This window comes from Copidosoma floridanum, unplaced genomic scaffold, assembly GCF_036245765.1.
Source record: "Copidosoma floridanum isolate Cflo_tuat_1 unplaced genomic scaffold, Cflo_Japanese_pri ptg000019l, whole genome shotgun sequence".
Classification (NCBI taxonomy): Eukaryota; Metazoa; Arthropoda; class Insecta; order Hymenoptera; family Encyrtidae; genus Copidosoma; species Copidosoma floridanum.
The window spans coordinates 18,076,902-18,098,773 of NW_028321896.1; the positions used below are offsets into that span (position 1 = coordinate 18,076,902).

The 21,872-nt window shown below is 43.6% G+C and overlaps 2 protein-coding genes across 3 annotated transcripts in view; one reads left to right on the forward strand and one right to left on the reverse strand.

The window, feature by feature from the left end:
* The window catches only part of mbo (nuclear pore complex protein Nup88), a 55,231-nt gene that overhangs the window by 3,924 nt on the left and 29,435 nt on the right, over positions 1–21,872 (reverse strand). The window contains exon 2 of the mRNA XM_014351474.3: positions 6,194–6,363. Coding sequence (XP_014206960.2) covers positions 6,194–6,363 — 170 coding nt within the window. The remainder of the gene's footprint in view (positions 1–6,193; positions 6,364–21,872) is intronic.
* On the forward strand, positions 7,642–10,432 carry PNKP (Polynucleotide kinase 3'-phosphatase). 2 transcript variants are annotated; one of them, XM_023389610.2, is made up of 7 exons: positions 7,642–7,850; positions 8,120–8,571; positions 8,654–8,899; positions 8,979–9,326; positions 9,395–9,676; positions 9,756–9,817; positions 10,011–10,432. In XM_023389610.2, the coding sequence occupies exons 1-7, from the start codon at positions 7,709–7,711 to the stop codon at positions 10,252–10,254; spliced, it is 1,776 nt and encodes a 591-aa protein (XP_023245378.2). In that variant the 5' UTR covers positions 7,642–7,708; the 3' UTR covers positions 10,255–10,432. The 2 variants fall into 2 exon arrangements, with proteins under 2 accessions (XP_023245378.2, XP_089449531.1); XM_089593405.1 differs by having other exon boundaries at positions 10,134–10,432.

The window sequence follows — 21,872 nt, forward strand, 5'->3', positions numbered from 1 at the left end:
TCTGCGCTCGACATAATTTCCTGGAAAATAATAAATTGGACAAAAGGATGGCCGAGTACGTACGTTATACACGGGCACTGGGTTTTGGCTTTCATCAGAGCATGTGCCTACCGCGAAAAAAAAGCGTTAGAGGCGGGAGCGACCTCCCGGAATTATTTAATACGCGAGGCCGTGCATAGGTGCACGAGACCTGAAAGACGAATGCGATTTAAGCTTCGCGCACGAGGAGACCGGACAAAGAGGGACGCGGGCCTTTTTACAAATATCATCATCATCGTTAGCCCCCATGCGCTCGCCATGTGTGCCATGCGTGTACTTTTTAGAAGGAGGAGAAGCGTCAAAGGCGCGGAAGTCCACGCGTTTACCCGAGGAGACGCTCGGACAAAAGGAAACGGCCCCCCTCCGGCCCCCGATCTAATTAAGAAATTCTTACGCCAGCTCGAGCCGTTTTCGCCGGCCGTGCGAGTCCTTCCTCCTTTTACCCTCTGGAAATTAAAAACAATTCCCCCCCCCAAGAATTCTTGCTTGTAATATTCTTTTGTCCGGACTCTCTTACGCGGCCACACACGCGTCAGGTGCCTTCATACGGGGGACGAGAGAGAGAAAAAATAAAGCGTGCACCCTTTGAAATTTCTTTCATTTCGACTTGCGTGCCTTTTTTCAGAGTGCGCTCGTTTGCCCATGGCGCTTTTTTCCCTCCCTCCAAGACGCAAGTATTTCCATGCTCGGACGTATGATTTTTCCCTTCGTTTTGTTAATTAATCGAGAGATGTTTGCACTCCAAAACTTCCTCCCCCCCCCCGATTCCTCGTGGTTTCCCTTGCCCGTGTACGACGTCTTCTTTATCTCGCGGCGAGAAGCCCCCCCCCCTTTTTTTTTTGCTCCTCTCCTATATAAGAACGTGGTCCCATAGTTGGAAAAGTAATTAGAAATATGACTCGGCGGACGGGGTAAATGGACCGTGGCGCTCGGGATAATCGCAATCGTCCTCTCGACATCTTTTCCTCTCATCTCGGCCTCTTCTTTCCGTTCGCATCTCCGCGTGATCTAATGTACGCGTTTTTTTTTTTTTATTTTTTTTTTTGGCATAATAGATTATCGTAATTGGGGAAAAAAAAAAAAATTGCGAAGCATTTTCCGAGGTCTGGCTCGCCCGAGAATAATAAGTATACGTAAGGAAGGTCAGGCTGGAGGGGTGTACAATGCCCATAAAATCAGGATGTTGCGCGAAATATAACGAGCATATCTCTTTCTCTCCCCGCGAGCCGCGGTGATTCATCGCCCTTTTCCGGTACGCCGCTCCGCGTGTATACTTACTTCCCGCGACACCTGCGCGCCCACCAACTAAGCCCGTTAATTCTTGGCCCCTCCTCCCGAGCCAGATATAGAATATAGTTATATTACATAATATATATCCTTCCCGATGTTGTACTGTATATATAATACGTTGGCTTTATATATTTTCTATGGTATAGGTACGCGCGGGGCTCTTGTTCTTCTCGTCGAGGGTCGCCCGAAGCGCGCGGAGGAACGTGACGAGAAAACGGGCCATCCGCCGAGGAGACACCCATGGATGGGCGACGTCACGTATGGTAACGCGACGTGGTTATTACAAAAGTTACACCGACAAAGGCGCTCCACCCTCCCTTGGCTTTATACACGGGCGCGCGTGTACATAGTATACCCCCTTCTGTTCTTTCTCCCGCGATTCTTTGATTAGCGCGACGCGAGGAGAAATGACACTTTTCTATACTTTTTTTTTTTTTTACGCCACGGACCTTTTGCGGCTCCGAATGTAATTTATTCACGCTGTCGCTCCGAAATACCCGAAGCTTATCTCTCGTCCGTAACACGTATAATAGGCTCGATAGCCGTAGCAGTTTTGTTACATAATACACGTATACATACATACAAACGGTATAAACAACCCCCTCGAGGCATCGACGACGACTGTCTTCTTTTGCACGTCAAGTTGCTTCCTTATTATATACGCGCACCTACATAATATATATGTATATAAAAGCTCGCCCGCGGGCCCTCTACATAACATCGACGAAATTGCAGGGGTGTGTAGTCGACCCTCGATTTCTCTTCCGAAAGGGGACACCGGACACTTCGATCGATCATCCCGTCTGTATGTACCCTCCCCACCTCTTGCTGTTTATTTTTCTTATTTTATTTTATCTGCTTACTCTCAAGAGTCAGACTGGCCATTTTCATTGTATATATATACATTATGGTCCCAAGCGTCCGGGTAAACTGACGTATTGTGTGATTCGTACACGGTTATCGAGCCCTCGATCTTCGCGTATGGAAATCAGACAATTTTTCCTCTTCCCTCCCTCTTACGTGCCGAGGTATCGCCGAAGCTCATCTTCTCGGAACTGGCATTTTCCTTCACCTCAAACCTACTCCTGAATTTTTTTTTTCCTTCTTTGTTATACGCCATCACGTGTATTTTAAGAAGAAATATGGAGACGATCGACGTCCTCGGCGCTAATCAACACAACCCTTTGCATCTTTGATGAATAAGTATATCTGTATTATGAAAATGTTGCAGGGTGTAGGAAGTGCACGACTCGTTAATCGATAAAAAAAGAAAGAAAAAAAAAAAAAAAAAAGGCATCGACGTACTATAAATTTCGCTGATCGCGTCGCTATTCGATCATCGTAGAACCAAGAGAGGCTGAGGTGTACAAAAACGTACGTGGTGCATCGAATATTTATAATCGAGGAGGGTGGCAAGTACGGTATACACATACCACGCGTTAAAAACGCCTGTTCCTCCGAGATTAGCCTTCGGCTCCTGTACACGTTCGGGATCACGCGTGTAAAAGTCGCGCGCCGATTTAAATCATTTTTTTTTTTTTTTTTTTTTTTTTTTTTTTCAATAAAGGAAAGCTCGAGTCATACGTTACGCGTACACGTGAGGTATAGCGTCCGATAGGCGAAAAATATTCGAGGGCACGGATATACAACTACCCTCCCCGAACCTCTTCTCTCCGCGCGTAAAAGAGTACGGGCGCTGATAGCGGCCGGCTCTGCCCCTGCGATTAATCGCCTCTTACGTTCCCATTAATTATAGCGACGGTACTTTTTTTCCGCCCCTCACTCGAACCGCGCGTCGAGCAAACACTAACGATGCACAATGCGTTTTTGTCATTTTATGTGGTCACGGGTACTTTTTTTTGTTTGTTTGTTTTTTTTTTTTTTTTTTTTTTTTTTCATCATTGGGCTGTTAATTCATTTTTCCCCGCTGATACGCGCCCTTTTCCTTCTCCCTTGCAGCTGCTCGGATAAGCATGGGTTTTTTTTGCAAATAAATTTATTTGATCACCGGCTCGGTTGTTCATCGCGTTTGTTTTGCCCCGATGGAGAGAAAAATTTATCTCGCGAGTCGTGATCCATGGTGTTTTACATGTGTTTGTTGTACCATAGTATAATATATACGTGGACGTGTGCGCTTCGAGCGATTTCACCGCGTGTGTCAATTTTTTGAATTAGCTTGGGGGTGAAAAAAAATTGAATACAGTAGTAATTGTTCATTATTGTTTGATTATATGAGGTATATTTGGTACTTTTATGAATATTTTAAAAAAAGCTTTTTTTTTAAGTTGGTCTATACAAATCCATTTCTAAAAATATTTGACGTTTTTCAGTTGCATGTGTTTATACATAAAAGTGTGATTTCATAAAATTTAGTTACAATTAAAAAAAAATATCGTAATATTATCAATATTAATACATAAGCGTAGCCACGCTCGTGTATTCGATTTAAAAATATTATATAAGTTTTACTCAAAATTGTGTTAATATTCCATTCAGTCACAATTTTCGGATGAAAAAAAAAAAAAAAAAAAAAATGAAAAAAAAAAAATGAAAAAATAAAGTATACTTTGCACGAAAAGTTTAATAAAAGTACCATTCGGCCCAACAGAGTATATACGTATGGACCTATGTAGAGGGAGTAGAGCGAAGAGCTGAAAAGGCTAAAATTTTGCCAAACACTCGGCAAAGCCAGATACCCCGCGCTGCATAATATTCCCATAACGCATATACACAAGTTAATCCTCGAAACAATAATTAGCACCGGCTCCACCGAAATCGCGACGCTATGTACCCTCTTTCCACCCAAACGAAGCAACTTGGCTAAGATATTCTTCTAAACTTTCCCTCCCAACCTCTACGAATTTCATCGAGTCAAAGTGTAATTATAAGATACGACTAGCGAGCAAATACCAACAAAGTCCGCGGCTCTTCTCTTTTATATTATTATAGACGAGGATTTGCGCAAACGGGGACTCGAGGGCGATAAAATTTTTCGATGCCGCAAAAAGGGAGATGTGAACACAGGAGGAAGAGTGTCTTTCACGAGAGGAAGCAGCGAGTGCAATAGTTTTAATCCGGTGTCTTGAGGTCGGCTGGATTTGCCGCGGCGGCCGCAGTTAACGCGCTCCGTGCCCCCCCCCCTTTTTCCTCTGATATCATAATCCGAATAATCGCCATTATTGCCGCCATTTACTTAATCCCCTCTCGTCCACGGCGACTTATATACCTACTCTTTCTCCGACTCTCGCGACTCCGTTTTCCTTCTTTTTTTTTTTGCATAGGTTTATTACAACGCGCGACCCGTCCATCTTTTGCAAACAATCAAACATTAGCTATATATATTATTCAGGGGTTGGAGCCATCCGTACAGGTATAGGTTGTACCACGTACACGTATATAATATTCCAAGCGGCAACGTCCTAAATCCCCAAGATTCGTCGTAACGGCCGCAACTTGCTTACGAACTGTTGGCGTTTGTAGCGAGTGCTATCGCCGTGTATACGCGTATAAATCCCAGACGTTGCCTCGCCGTCGTATTTAGTATTAAGGACGCGAGAGAGTATAAAAAGTGTCGGGCGCGAGCTCGTGCTCTTCTTATATAAATAATCTCTCGCGAGAGAGAGAGAGCTCGAAACTTTGCCACTTGCAGCGAGAGAGCGGCGGACGAAATATGTTTATTAATCGCGGGGGTCGCGCGGGGCTATGTAAATTTCTCTTGTTACGTGTGTATATGCATACACCGGGTGCACGGTGCGGCTGGTATACGAGGATGGGTTTGTTTCTTTCTTTTTCCTGCCAAGAGCTGCGAGTGCTGTTTTGTCGAAAATTCATTTCGATAAAACGACACGGAAAATAATTCGCCTGCTCTGTTTTTTGTTCCCGCGGATGGGGGCTTCGCGGGGGGAAAGATAAGTGGTATGGACCTAGGTACGGATGCTTTTTCGGGTTTTCACTGAAAATTTAATGCGTCATGGTGGAAAAACATTTTTCAGCAAAACTAGTGTTTAGGAAAAAAAAAAAAAAAATTTCTCTCTTTTTAAAAGTTGAATGATTCTTTAAAAATGCAGAGGAAGCAGTTAAACTTTTAATAAAAACTATTCAGAGCGCCAACAAACTGCGTGAATTTCTTTACTATTTTTAAAACAAAAATATTATTATTGATGAAATTTCAACTCTTGATACAAGTTATTGAGGACATTCACGTTACAGTTTTTCATTGATAAAAAAATATCAAATTATTGTTAAAAGTTTCACTGATGTCTCTGCATTTGAGGAAAGTCATTGAATCTCCTCCAGTCTACACAATATTATACTCAAGCCTGTACATGTAGATGTAATAAACAATTGTTTGAGTTGAAGTTGCAAAAATGCGTCTCAGTATCAGCAGACACCAAAGTTTGAAAAATTCGAAACCCATCGCCGCGGAAAGTTTCCATCCTCCCGAAATGTACGTGCGACAGCGGGGCATGATATCACGCATACGTGCGCCGATAAGCCGGCGTAGTTGTAAAATTGGCCGCGAGATTTCGGATCCCGCAGACCGGCTCTAATACATATATACGCGGGGGAGGGGGGTGTCATGTGTTGTTGATGAGGCGGTTAGTATGCAGCCCCGCGGAGGAGGAAGGGCTCCTCCTTGTAACTTTTCGAAAGTAACGCGCGGGCGAGAGCCAAAGCCACCTTAATTCCATAAGAGAGGCCCCCCCCCCTTGCAGCCACTTAATTACCGGATATTAGCAGTCGACGCCCGCGCGCCCTCTTCTATACGCGTAAGAAGAAGTCGCGCGATTTTACCCCCGAAGAGCCGAAACTGTTATTGCAAGTGCATATACTGACGGAATCATATTATGTAATGTGTACTCACAGGCAGGAGATGACATCTTTGCCGCCCTGGAATTTGGCGTCCTTACCCCAGCGCTTGGGTAGCTCGACGACGACGATGCCCAAATGACCCCAGAGGGCCAGTTGCGTCACGGTTTCGTTGATCGTCAGGTGGGTCACTTCGAAGATCGGAGGGTCGATGGGCATCAAACTCTGCAAGCACATGGAACAAAAAAAAAAAGATCGAGACTTAAAAAAATCAAGGGTGATGTGTTTAAAATAGTACGGATGAAAAAAAAAAAAGAAAAAAGAAAACACCAGCAGTACCCAAGTTCTCGCGCGCCCTCTCATTTACTAACATCCACTTGTATTCTCTTGTCGACAAGAGGGAGTGAAAATAAAAGGAAATCAGGGCCGCCTGTGTGAATATATATATATACACAATGCAGGGGAGGGGGGGGGGTGACGATGGCAAAGGAAGAGAAAAAACAGGGCGAGTTTATTAATCTGGAGCCAAGCTCTGTGTAGTGGCTCTTTGAAGAAATTAAAAGAGAGGGGGTGGAGGAGAAAAAAAAACGAGAGGATAAGGCGAACGCGTCCGTTCACACTGACTGTATATTATATACACTGCCGAGAGAAGAACAACTCTCCGAACCAAAGGACAGAAGGGGGGCATTATCATTTTCGTTCCTTGCTCTTTCTCCGGGGCTTATAACATCCGCGAGGAAAAGACGAGGAGGAGGGTGGTGATGGAGAGTCGAGACAGAGCTACCGGGTACTTGGCTCTTTTTCCTCTTGTCCTGCTGCTGTCGAGACCCTTTAAAATCAAAACTTGTATCTACAGGTATAATATGGCACCAATGTACCTCGTGTTTGTATAAATACATCATCATCATCATTCGTTCCTGTTAATGTTCCGGCACTCGTGCTTTTCTGTTTTTGCTTCGGCGCCCCCCCCCCTGAGAGAGACGCGCCTTCATTTTTAATGCACCGACACTCTAAAGTCGTCTGTCAACGATGCTCTTTTTACGAGTATCCCTTTACCGATTTTTCGGCCTCTCGCTTATTTTCGCTGTCATGTTCGATGCATAGAAATTTACTTTGTTTTTGCCATTTCACTTGTACAATTTTTTGATTGCAAATTTTTATGTAATCCATTACATAGAGAGCTAAGCTGACGATAGAAAAACCGCTACCATCAAGTACATTATCAGTGGTACTACCGTGATCTAGACCAGTGGGTATAATATTTTTTATCTAAAATAAATAACAAGTTGATATGTATTAAGAAGTTATGCACTTATTAGGCCAAGCTAATCATGATCCGTGACCATTGCACACGGTGTTACGCGTTAAAACCGGTCAACGACCCATGCCCGTTGCCCATTACGTGCAAGTAGAAACAGGTATTATGGTACACCTGTATATATAGCAATATAGCAATAGGCGGTTGAGGTCTGTTTAGTTTAGTCATCAGAGTGCGAGCGGTGAAAGAGGCAAGTGTGTCTGCTAGTCTCACGTAACATTGAACGCGCGCGAGGAAGAGGCGCACCGGAAAATGACGTCCCAAGTGGATAGTTGTTACATCTACAGCGAGGACAAGAAGTACTCGTCCGTCTATCTGCCCGACAAGGAGGAGGTGTTCGTTGGCAGGAGCGTCGACACGAAGATCGAAGATCTCCAGTGTTCCCGGCAACATGGTTAGTTTTTTTTTTTCTTTTCGTTGTTTTTTAAACACAATGTCGTTCTTTCTCTCTTGCACGCAAGCGTGCGAAACTTTCACCGATCGATATCTATCCGTCCGTTTTTTGTTGCCCTGATTTTTATTTTACTCTTACAAGCCGTTAGATAATACTTTAAGAGATGACATAACCTCGCATGTTTTCTGACATTTTTAAATGTGTTTATTTTCCTCTACTTGTGTTTTCTTTTCTTTCACTTTAATGTTTCGTGTATTGCTTGATCACAGTTAGTCTGTATGCCAGCTACAAAGATAGAAAAGTTTTTGTCGAACAAGTGGGGAAACGTCCTTGTTGTTTGAGTGGCTTTAAAACAGAAAGGGGAGTCCGAATGATTGCTCAGCATGGGGATCGTTTGGAAATTCTCTATGGCAAATACCCATACAGAATAGAATTTAATCCCCCAACCAAGATCAACACAAAGAGTGAAAAGCCCAAATTGACAAAAAGATTGCTTTCGCAAGAGTCCGATGAAGAAGAGGATGACAGCAAAACTGGCAACAATTTAAAGAAAGCCAAGGTGATGGCAACGAATGATGAGGAAAATTTGTGCGTGGCTAGTACTAGCTCTGCGGATAGTAATACCAAGTCTGGGAACTCAACAAAAGAAGGTATCTGGGAAACTTTTGGTAACAACACACTTTACGTTTACACAAGCTCAGGATGTGAAGGACGCTCAAAAGTAAGATAGTGATGTGTTTATCAAGTTTTTTTTTAGAAATTAGAGTTCTGTTTTATGTAATGCTTATATTTTTGTATGAAAGATAGCAGCTTACGATATGGATAAGACTTTGATTAAAACGATATCTGGTCTGGAATTTCCCAAAGATTCCAATGATTGGCAGCTGCTTTATCCTGAAGTCCCGGGTAAATTAAAGAAATTCTACACAGAAGGGTACAAAATTGTAATTTTATCCAATCAAAATGGTCTGGGAACTGGAAAAGTTGCACTCAAAGATTTCAAAATCAAGATTGAAAGAATCGTCAAAAAAATTGGTGTTCCCATGCAGGTCTTTATTATATTACATGTGATGAAAATCCTGAAAAATTTTTAGTGATTTATCTTGACCAAGTTTTATATTTTTCAAGGTTTTTCTTGCTGTTGGACAGAGTATTTACAGAAAGCCACGTGTTGGAATGTGGACCCACTTGGTTAATGAGAAAAATGATGGTGTACCTGTCGAGAAAGAAAATTCATTTTATGTAGGTGATGCTGCAGGCAGACCAGCTGATTCATCGAGAAAAAAAAAAGATCATTCCTTGGTTGATAGGCTAATGGCACTAAATTTAAATTTAACTTTTTCCACTCCTGAGGAACACTTTTTAGGGCACAAAAAAGCACCTTTCGATGCTCCATCCTTTCATCCAAAAGAAGCGAGTAAAAATACCGTTCTCTATGAACCTCCAAATACAAAAATCATGTCCGATATGCAAGAGGTAAATGGATATCATTTTTTTTCAATATTCAAATGATTAAAATTCAATTGAGTTTTTAATTTTGTTAGCTGGTAATTATGGTTGGATGTCAAGGCTCTGGTAAATCACACTTTGCAAGAACGCATTTGAAAAATTACTGCTACGTGAATAGAGATTCACTTGGCAGTTGGCAAAAGTGTATAGCAAAAACTGAAGAATTCCTAGAAGATGGAAAGAGCGTTGTAGTTGATAACACGAATCCTGACAAAACTTCAAGACAAAGATACATTGAAGTAGCAAAAAAACGAAATATTCCCGTTAGATGCTTTATGATGAATTTAAATAAAGAACACATAAAACACAACAACATGGTAAGTAAACAAAATTTTATTTTTCAAATAAAAAGTTCAAACCCGTGAAGATAACAAACAACTTTCATCTTACTTGCAGTTTCGAATATTAACCGATCCTACTCATCAAGTGATAAGCGACATGCTCATCAACAGTTTCATGTAAGTTGATAAAAATTTTCTATAACAAGCACATGCTAAATGTAGTCCGCATGGGAATTTTCGCACAATATTTAAAAAAAACAGCATAAAGGTATATGGGCCAGTTCGGAATGGGTGGTTGTTGGATCGCTTCGTAGAGCTTATAGATAGTTCTTGCGTGATAATGCCGTTTGTAAGTAATTTTTATTATTAGCGACCCAAAGTTCGAGCTGGCTCGCCGTTGCATTAGATTCATGCAGTTGCTGATTTTGTTGTGCCTTCGCATCTACATAAGCTTGTCTATCCGTTTTCCCAACATTGTTCCGACATCTTACAGAAAAAACTTCATACCACCGAGCCAGGACGAAGGCTTCTCCGAGATCGTCAAAATCAACTTTGTACCGGCCTTCACGTCGGAAGAAGACAGGAAGCTCTACGAGATGTACCTGCTGGGCTGAGTCTCTTTTGTTTCCTATCAAAGAACAGGTGACGACGGCGATGAAAGAAAGACTGAGCCAGTTAAAAATAAGCCTGATGCTGCTGCCGCTGCTTGAAAAAGATTTGCTTCTCGCTTGCGAAAGCAGCAATTGATTCCAAAATGCATCCTCCGCGCGCACGTTTACTGTATAGTAAAGTTTTCCATTAAATATATTTTTTCTAAAATTCACAGCTACTTTTTATTCCTCGCGCGAAAATCCCGATGAAAATATTACATCTCCGCTCCTCCGACCCAAGCAATTATAGCGAAAAAACCGAAATAATACCGGAAAGGTACAGTGTCCCTTCCTCGCGTAAGCCCCGAGAATACATCCTTCATTAATGTACATGCGGCTGGTACAAAAAAAAAAGGGGGAAGATCGGTAGAGCCACACTCCGTGGAAAGAAGCTGGCTGGAGATAAGCGGCATTTTTACGTGCTCGTTACTTATACCCGAGCGAACGCGGTTTGGGGGGGGGGAGAAAAAACAAGGGGGTTGGAGTAGTCTCTCGCGGTTATCCGGAGTGTATAAGCGGCCGGGGTAATTATTTGGCTCGGGGGGCCTCGCGGCGGAAGGAGGAGACCGAAGGATTCGGTGCTTCGATTCGAAGCCGCGGGCTCGTGAACCCCCGATAAGGAGAGGCGCCGGAAAAATTAGAAAACGGGACGAACCGGCGTTGGAGGCTTCCCGTGTACCTACACGCTCTTACACTCGATGTATTAACGTATCGACCCGACCGGTGCGCGCTTTTTCTCTCCTTTTTTTTTTTTTTTTTTTTTAATTTTACTTCATGACGAAACGAGCTTTCTCCCCTCGCGTTAGCCTGCACAGTACACGCCGCTGATGCTGGGAAAGCTTCGTTAGGCCAGACATTCGTCGCTCGAGGCCGAAACTTGAGGACGGCAGAATAATGGAAAGAGAAGCGAAAAAAGCGAAGCGCCTCTAAATTTTTCATCAGTGCGCGTACACTTTTGTTACATCACCTTTTTTTTTTTTTTTTAATTCTACATTCTCGGAGGCAAGCAAATTATACAATATGTGTTTTAAATTTAAGTACCAAATTAGCTGCTCCAAGTATACCAAATTTAATATTGTATCATCATAAGATTGTGTAAATAAAATAAACGCCGGGATATATATTATGAAAATCGTGACTAAAATAAAAAGTTGTTAAATATGAAACGTGGCTGTAGGGACTACGATTTAAATTCACGATCTTACATACATCATGAGCATAGACACCCGCAAGTTTAATAAAATGAAAATCAAGGGAAATAGAGAAAAAAGTATTTTTACGACGGGGTCGATAAAAATTTTACGACCCGATAAATAAGGCGTGAAATACGTGCGGGGGGAGGAAACGTGGGGATCAAAATGACGGAAGCCGCTTCGCAAAGGAGTCAATTGTAAAGAAGAAAAAAAAAAAAGAGAGAGAGGACGCGCGAGAAAAATGCAATGAGTATAAAAATTCCACGATGATCGCGCGCGGGTGTACCATATTACGCTACGGTAGCGGCAAACCGATGGGCGAGTGAATCGAAGAACGGGCATTTTATGATAATGAAATAGCCGTACATATACCCGCGACACTCCGCCTCTCGGAACAAAATACACACACACACACGCTGAACTTTTATTATTATATTGTATAATAGACGCGCGTCTCGTTTTCTCGCAATACACACGTATATACATATACACCTACTACAATGTATAATATATATAGTTATGGAGAGAACATAAGCGACCGCGTGCGCAGGTATGCCGCGAGAGCAATTTCTCCAAAGTATGTATACGCGTGCATATATATAGAGTTACGCACATCCGAGAATTCAAATGACTCTTCGGGTCCGTCGCGGGAGCTGTAAAATGCCGGACAATCGTCCGCCTCTCGTAAAGCACTATATTAAAATTCTGTATCGTCTCGCGCGCGTATAATATACCGTATACGTATATATCGTCGCTATTAGTACTTGATGGCACCCCCTGGCTTTTAATCGAAATTCGCTACATTCCCCCCTTTTTTCATACCCAATATCAACGCTTAAATTTTCTAATCGATCATTTCAAGGGCTGCTCTCATCGCGTCTTGTTCATTGAAAGTTTTTACATTTGACAATATAAATATACGAAAGCAGCGCGTCGAGGTATTAAAATGAAATTACTCTTCCTCGTTACGCAGAGAAGTGATGGTCATTACGCCCATAAAGACGAAAAGACAGGCGAGAGTAAAACAGCAATTGACAATGGAATACCGGTCATGCGTGCATACATACACATGTTATACGTACATACGTGTGGGCAGGACAATGAGGCCGCGGTAAGGAATTACGTAATTTGGGAGAGGGGTGGGTGCAAAAAAAAGGGCCGAGATTTTCGGCTGATGGTCGTCCTCTGCCGGTAAAATAAGCACGTGTTATTAGAGCACATTAGCTCTCGGCTCTCAAATCATACTAAACGACGTAACTTACTTTCGGCCCGCGATATTTCACGCTCGCTTCGCCGGTGAATCCCCTGGATACGACGACGCGTGGGACGAGGAGAAAGAGCGTATATATGTATATAATACACATGTATTACACGTACGAGGGTTGGGTGTGTTTATTCAGACGCCCGAGCGGGAATAAAAGCTGGGTCCGCTCGTCTCTTGTGGAGCGCGTGAATTATTATTATTATTATTATTATTATTATTATTATTATTATTATTATTATTATTATTATTATTATTAGTTTTTCCTTCGTTTCTCACTCGCAATAGCGATGAACAATTTTTTAAAACAATTTTATAAATATTATTGGGATGGAAATGTGTGCAATATGTGAGCGAAAGTTTCAACATTTCGATGTGTATACTCTATAGATCCACGTGTGTCGCGTTTGCAGTTGATCATTGATCGGTCATCAATCGTTCCATCAGTCCTACCCGACTAGAACATTTTTTTTGTTTTTTTTTTTTTCTCTTAAACAATAAATCGACGCGATTAAGTAGATTGTGGACACCTGGTGTTATTTGGTTGTTCATCAAAATTCTTGCTCGATAACCATCGCTACCGTACAAAATTTCAATGAAACACTTGAACGTAGAGAGTTACCGGAGGGACAAGCGATGCAAAATCGGTAAGATTGATGTTCGTTTTCGCATCGCGCGAAAGAAACCAGCGGTATTTCGGCAAGAATGCAGTATTCAGCATACACACACACGCGAGTACATAGGTGGAAGTAATACATCCGATAAATTACGAGGTGCTTCTCTCTCGGCACCCGATCCCATGTATCTACGACCCCTGCACCCAATATAAATTCAGCTCGATCCAGCCGGCAGCCGAATCTCCAATGCAGTTTCGGAATCTGCACCAGCATATACATACACGAGCGTGGCACGGGAGCAATTGCGTGGTCCGGGTATAGCACGCCCAATGTTGAGCAGAGAGAAGCTGTGTACTCTCTCTCTCTCTCTCTCTGCCTATTTCGTGTCTATATACCATGTACACGCGTACCAGCCAAAGGCCGTGCTGGAATTACAAAGGCGGCTCGATGTGTCTGCATCACCTACATGTATCAGAGCGCGCGGGTCCCCCTTTGTGTGTATCTATATATGCGTACACTACACACAACACACGTAGGTACACGCTTGTAATGCGTTATTAATGAACACCAAGAATTTCATTAAAGATTGTTTGTATATCAAACTGTCCACTAAATTATGCCCCCAACCCCCCCCAGGTGCCCCTGTCTTCCCACCGTCGCTCTATTGGCTAGCGCTCTCGAGACCCCCGGACTAAATTTACCAGCTGTCCCGACTCCCTGTCAAACGCTAAATTCACTCGGCCGCTCCAATTTCCTGCTCTCGCGCTTTTTCCGGAATTTCGCTACCCCACCTACCACCTACACCCCTGTCTCCTCTGTACGGGTAATAACCGTGTGCAACGACTTTTGGCTTTTGCGCCACCGGCACGTCAATTATTATTTGGCTAGAGCTTTTTGAGAGAGGGGGGACCAAAATAAAGATATACTCCGAGGCAGCTGATCGTTTTGGAGCTATTGGTCCATCATGTTCGGTGTCGATTTTTTTTTTCTCCCTTTCTCTCTGGGAGGAGGTGGGGGGGTTGTTATACGGTTCACAGGGAGCATCAAGGATATAAATGCAGAAAAGCTGGGAGCCAAGTATGGCTGTTGAGTCCAGGGGGGGGTGTACCTATACACGTGCTCGTGAGACAGCTCGCGCAGGAAGTTGGGCAATTTGAGCTTGTCGAGTACGAGGGGGGGGGGGGGCGATCAGCAGGTATGGCGTAATCGGTGTCCCGTTGCCGTTGTCATATTATAAGGTAGCAAGCGACGGCAGCCTGCGCGAGCTGGTACTATCGGTCGCGCTCGTGTGGCTGTCGCGTCGCGGCTGCTTATTAGTTTCCAACTTATGCGCTGCAGTGCGCCTTCAAAGTTGTTCCGAGGGACGCGTGAAATCCTAAACGCCGCCTCTTCGCGCTACGAGGGCTTCTTGGGCGATTTATTGATACTACGGAACCCTCCGTGCCACGTGTACTCTCGGTTTTTACGGGACCCTTAACTAGTTTCCACCCACACACCGTGTATGTGCGTGCGAGGAAGGATTAATCGCGGATCTCGGATTATCATGGCTAGGCGAAGAACGCTGTTGATTTTTTTTTTTTTTTTTTTTTTCCCAACTTGTATGGTATACCTATACGCAACAGTGTTTGGAAATATGATTAATGAAATTGTTCAATAATTGGTGTGCATTAAAAAAAAATTTTGTTTATTAAGTACCGTTTGATATTTTAGTTCATTTGTATTTCAATGGAAATACATATTTAAATGAGTGTAACTGAGAAAATAATAACTAAGTAATGCAAGAAAGATCGTTCGATTATTTTTAATGGATTATAAGCATCTCGAAAAGTCAATACTCTCAAAACATCAATACTCTTTGATTCTTCGTGGATTTTCATCGGTATAAAAAGTAATTGAAAACCAGAGGATTTTCAATCAACAGAGTGAAAAAAAAATTTTTTCAACAATTTATACGCTCGATCGATCTTACAGATCATTGATCACAATGAAACCTCTTCAGCACTATACGCTACATATGATCAGGGTCGAAGAGTCGTGCTGTTAAACGATGATTTTTTAGCAATTATTGGCCACACTCTCAGTAGAGAGTAAGAAAAATGTTTGCTCGTTGGTGGGTGTTTTCAGCACTGAGAATCCGTCTCAATTTTGAGGAACACTGTAATACATTTAGTCCAAAAAGTAACGTGGAATATCGGACGCGAATGAATAGCTAAACGTCCTCTGCATTAACGCAAACGAATGCTCGCGAGTACGCCCAACATGTTATCATTAAAAGCTATGGATGTGGGCAAAGGGGGGTAGTACTAATCTCGTATGTTTGCGCGTGTACTTAGCACACATGGGTGTACCGTTTGCCCCTCCTGTAGCTTCTCACGCCGTGCATTATGTCTTCACTCGCGTCTTGGTCGTTGTTGTTGCAGATATTTGCAGGGAATAGGAGGAGTCGAGCGAAGCGTCAGCGGCACTACTAATCCACGTAATAAGCGTACGCCTGTGCCATTTGCGAGCTACGACTTTGCGTTCGCTCCCCGTAACCTTACGCGTGTGTATCTTCGAAACTTCGGCGCTACTTACCCACTATATGCACAAAAACTAAGTACCCCATAATGCGCGCGCGCCACTCGCGAACAACTATACTTTGTCATGCGTGCATGTAACTTGTGTCTCGCTCGCAGTTTCGGTGCCACTTTGGAATAATAATAATAATGGCAAGAACAAAAAAAATAAAGGTTGATATACACGGCTGTCGCATTGTTTATCCCCCTACACTGTAAATCACAGTGTTTCCAAGTATTGTTGTAATTTTTGCTCTTTTTTATTAAATGCATTGTTTTTTGTTTTTTTTCCTATTAAATTTATCAAAGTTGTGTTGACGATAATTTGAAGAACAACCCAATCTATGATGCGCCAAGTATTATTTACCAAACTAAAGTTTCACTAAACTGGACGGTAACTTTTAAAGACAAAAAATCAATGTAAAAAGGCAGTAGTCGAAAACAAAAAGTTCCATCGGTTTGGCGATCGTAGTTTAGTTGTTCTTAAGACGTTTATCAACATTACTCTAGCTATAGTAGATTTGCACGCATTAAACGGGTACTTTTACCCACTTTGATTAACAGTGTACTGTAATCTTAAACACAGGGTATGAAAAAAAAAAAAAAAAAAAAAAAAAAAAAGGAAAAATTCCTTCCAATAAAGAGCACCGATAATACGTTGATTTTCCTTTTGTAGTTTTTAGCCTCTGTAAGCACGCCTATATAATATAATTACGTGTATAGGCCGAAGTAACGGCTGTATAGCAGTCATCGCGCTTACGCGGCACAACAAGCGCGCGTATAAGCCGTATCAGTTATAATTTACAATGTTATAGCGATTTTATGTATATCGTTCGTGGGGGTGCAAAGAGGAGAACGGAGGAGAAGGTGGTAGGTATATACGAGCCGAGAAGTATTATTTAAATTAAACGGGGCTAAACCGAGCGCGCAACCACGCGCCCGCGAGCTCTCGCGACCATCGAAGTATATACAAGCCCACCCAGACTATATATATATATATATACACCCAGAAAAGGAGGAGCCCGGAGTTGCGGTATGCAAATTATTATCATCGCCCGGCGATAATTTAAATGCATATTTCGCCTCCTACATCATTTTGTTATTGCCAAGGCGCAAGTCGGCCCCCACCGCGTCTCGTTTACTGCCTCCCGTATCTTTCTTGGACCCTGAATTGCCATCGAAGCATATTACGCGTATTATGAACCCCCCCCCCCACCCCCCTCGGGCACAGCTCCCGAGACAGATTAGCCGACGCTAATCTTGCCCCCTCCTTTCACTCTTATGTATGTATATGTATACACACGTATAATGAGATGTACCCGTGAGTAGGTATACATTAATTAGGCAGATAATGCGAGACAGGCAGGGAGTAGAGTTTAAAAACCAAAGGACGGCCAGAGACGAATGAAAAATCACTCGAGGAGAAGCAGTAGCAGCTAGGGACCGGCGAAAAATCGGCGCGACCAGATAGGGGACCGATAAGTCATTTCCGCGCATTAGTCATTCCCGAGGTTGGCCAGGGGGGGAAGGCTCCGATGTATAGACGGGGGGGGGGCTCCTCTCTTTTTGAATTTATCGCGCCGAGAGCTGCCGCTGCGAAAAACGAAGAGGGAAGAAGAAGAAGAAGGGACGTGTGCGGTCAGTATTTTAATTCCCGAGCGTTATCGCGGCGAGCGAAGGGGGTTGGCTCTCGGAGGGCGAGCGTTTGGGTCAGCGGCGAAAGATACATGTAAGTTGACCCCGCCCTCGAGACCTCCGCTCGCTCTCTTTTCTCTCTCCGGACGCTTATGAATATTAATTCCCGGTCTCACTCGCCCACACTACTCCGTGTATGTACCACGGCCGGCCCCACCTTCCCAGGCGAGCTCGAGGGGGGGGGGGCTTAGCAGTAGCACCGGACAAGAACAAATTAGATCTTTCCTTCCATACATTTATTCCCTTTTATTCGTCTACTGCGCTCCCCCTTTTTCCGTGTGTGTACAACCTTGTACACGTGGGTTGCCTTAAACTCTATATACACCCGATGCGCCTCCTCTGCCGTATACGAGCTTTGTGCTTTTTCTCTCCCTCTCCGGGGCTAAGTGACCAAAAATACTCGAGAATTTTTTTCTCCCCCCCCCCCCACGATAGTATGGCGGAAGGAAGCTGAATAACGAAAAATTGCCATAATTAAGGAGCCCCCCCTCCCCCCTACTAGCCTGTTTAATTATGCGAATTTCGCGGCTTCGCCTTTTCCTCCTGCGCTCGAGAGCGTGTGTATATGGTTTTGCACGGGAGGGGGGGAAGGCTCTTTTTGTTGAAAATGTTTATACACTTGCAGTTCTTTATATTTACCACTCGCCTTTATTAGGAAAACAAGAAGAAATAACAGGAGTGGCTCGTTCCTTGAGAAACTTCGCGTATGGAAAGCCCATACAGCGTTAATGAGCTGCACTGTTTAATTAACCCCCGTCCAATTAGACCAAGGCTGGATTTTAATTTCGAGTGTTGTGTTTTTTTTTTTTCCCTTGGTTTAATAAATTATTTTCCCCGAAAAATAATGCAATCGCGTCGACTGGTCGTAGTGTGTGCGTGTGTATGTATATAAGCTGACGCTGACGTCGGAAGATAATGAAAAGGAATACGCGTACATATCCGGTGGTGGGTGGGGGTGGCATTAGTGCTGTTTGGATTAATTAAAACTAGTAAGCGCAGCGGCAAAAGTCGCGCTCTAAAAGAGGCGGAGGCTTAAGATTTGGCAAAGCAGCACGTCTCGGGAAATATATAACACGGAGGAGCCTAAGAGGTGGCAGATATATAAAGAGAGTAGGGGGGGGGGTCTCGGCACTCCGGCCGGTGGTACTTTCATAACTACGGGTATAACCAAGAGTTAAAACCACAGTACGAATGTCGTATCTCAGCAGCTCCTCTCGCCCTCCCTCCCTCGCCGGCAAAGAGGGGTCGGGAGAGATTCTCCTCTTCGTCACTGCCCCCCCCCCCCGACTCTCTCTCGCAAAGGGCGGATCTTATTATCAAACTAAATCTCGTCCACGAAACAAGTGCCTGCCTCCTTCCACCCACGCCTCGCTCGCTCCTCTATCACCTCCGTGCACTAAATTTCTTCAACTCTCCGGTACACACGTACACCCAAAAGGTCCTATATATATATATGTACCCTTGCACGGAGGGTGGGACGATTTCTACCTTCCCCTCTACATCACTTTTTATGTGTGTGTGTACAGTTTGCAGGCACCTCGTGTACGCATATACGCTACACTTTGCTGTATTTTTCAACAACCCCTCTCGTTTGCTTTATCAAGTTCTAACGTCACGTCAGCCGAGGAGTCCGTCCGGTTTAGGTTTTACGTCTTTTTCCTCGGGCCGGAGAAAACAATTGCTTCCAGAGAATTTAATGTGAGACAACTCCACTTGGAAAGAAAAAAAAAAAAAAAAACGATTATTTACATCGTATTTTGGTTTTTTGCACGGTAGGTGCTCGGTACTCAATTATGAAAAAAGAAAGACAACACTATAGGAGTGGAGCTACGTTTTATCATAATTGCAAAGAAACACGAGTTAATTGTTCATGTACTTGACAATCAACGTCGTAGAAACGTATGTGCGCGGGGTGAAGAAAAAAAAAAAGGGGGGGGGAGAGGAATTTGTCCAAGTTAGGGTGGTATACAAAAGGGTCGGGTGACTGAGAGGTGCAAAAGACAAAGGTACAAAACACACATGCGCGAGGGATGAATGATATTAGACATTTGGCTGAAGGGTTGTACGGCGCGAGACTAACGTCACGGCGGGAATACCACCACGGCATCGGTGGGAGGGGGCACACAAAGTGGCCATTTGTTACGCTATTACGGACGTGTATGCGTGCGCGTATACGGTACAAAGTGAGACGGACTATACGTGCCGTTGGGGTACAAGGGAATGCTGGGAAATTTCCTACCGCCCGAGGAAAAAAACATGACGATTGTGGATTGCGATGCGTTCGATGGAAAAATACGGTAGTATACTCTACACTGGACGCTCCGTGGAAATGAATGACCCTTGGATGAGCATATAAACAAAAAAATTCATAAGAAATACGTGAGAGAGAGAGAGAGAGAGAAGAGTTCTAGAAAAGAAAAAAAAAATAGTCCAAAGAGACGGATGTAAAATAAGAGACACGAACGTGAGTTGTACGTGAATATGATATGTACACACCGTCGTGGGACGCACACGTGCCCGCCATCCGTATTCCGGGAGAAAAGAAGGTCGGCAATAAAGAAAAAAGACGATATCTCGTGGTCCAAGCAAAGTCGCGCATATATACCAAATAGGGCTGTATATGTATAAGGGGTGATGCATCGCCACTTTGCGCTCGCGTGTGCGCGACTCCGGATATGATAATGCGACGAGGATCGGTATTTCGGTGGCGTTCCTCCGATTGCCCGGCCATTTGTTCGCCAAGCTCTCGAGCGACGCTTCTGATGGATGCCCGGCTTTACCCCCCTCTTTTTCATCCTTACCTATCCTACTTACCGTACTTTCTTTATCTGCCGTGCGGCCATACTATTTCGCCCGAAAAATCGGACCAACGCGAAAAAAAACCACGCGCCCTCTACGTCTGTTTGATACTTGTGTATACTTATAGGTCGGCGATGATGACGAGGGAAGAAAATTACCGCGAACCTAAGGCATTTTCCGAGCCATAAACACCCGATATTATCACACGACCCGTAAATTGCTCGGAATGTTATTATAATTCGAATTGATGTGGGTATCAATTTCTTCCCAGTATCCCGTTGCAATCGGCAATTTTACGTATACCTATATATATTACTTTATCCTCGAGGAAGAAAAAAAAAAAAAAAAAAACCGAGCTAGTAGTCCACACAAATCATGCGTGTACGTATACACCATTGTAGCAGAGTGAGGGTAATTTAAATTGGATGACGCCCGTGAAATTCGAATCTGGTGTGTTATTTACGATCGGTATGTATAGCCACACTTCGTTACTCGGGAGAATCGCCTAAAGAGAGCCCATTACGTACCCCATACTTGTACGATTTAAAGAATTTTTCTTTTATCCATATATAATACGGTGCAGCGTTAAAATAAAAAAAAAATCTTCAATCTGCATAGTACAAACACCTCAAATGCTAAAACATCCTGGTATGGTGTATATAACGCGTGTACGATGCATTATAATTGGGCGTCACATGCCCATATATTTGTGTGATATACCTATGTACGAAACACATCAGAGTGTTGGAATGAAATGAAGCAGATGTGTCGGAATGCGATGAGCATCAGAGACAGAGAGAGAGCGCGTGTCGGGCGGCTCACTCTCGGCGCCTATTGACTTTGGCACTTTGATATTATCGTCCCCTTCGGTTTGCGGACGCGAGTCACATACGCACATATACATATAGGTTGATGGTGCGGCTGGTCGTATTAGTCACGGATCGCGAGCAAACGGAATATATCCATGCAGTAGTAGCACAGGCGAGAGATTGAAGCTAACGGCATACGAACGTGTGCGCGCTTCTACCTATATATACCCGTGTGTGTGTGTGTATGTGGGTGGGTAGAAAAGAAAAGCAATGACGCCACTGCCGCGGCATCACGTATCGAGGCGAAACACCACGTACTCGCGCTCACTGAGTGCACCCCCACGTACATATATAGGGATCACGTCAACTCGAACTTTCGTCTACTGCTTTTTGTCATCGTCGCGTAATGAATACATGCCGTTCGCGATTTATCGTATATGATGTGAATAGCGCGAAGGAGAAATATTCGTACGGGTATATTGATGCGACGACGTAATCAAGTATACTTTCTCACGTTGAAAATTATCAATTTCGCTTAAAAGTGGAGAAAACTTGATTTTTCAGCGGACAAATTATTTCATTTATTACTCTGTTAAACTTTGAAGTCATAGAGGAAGAAAATAAATCCTTACACCTTCGCTGTGGGCAGGCCA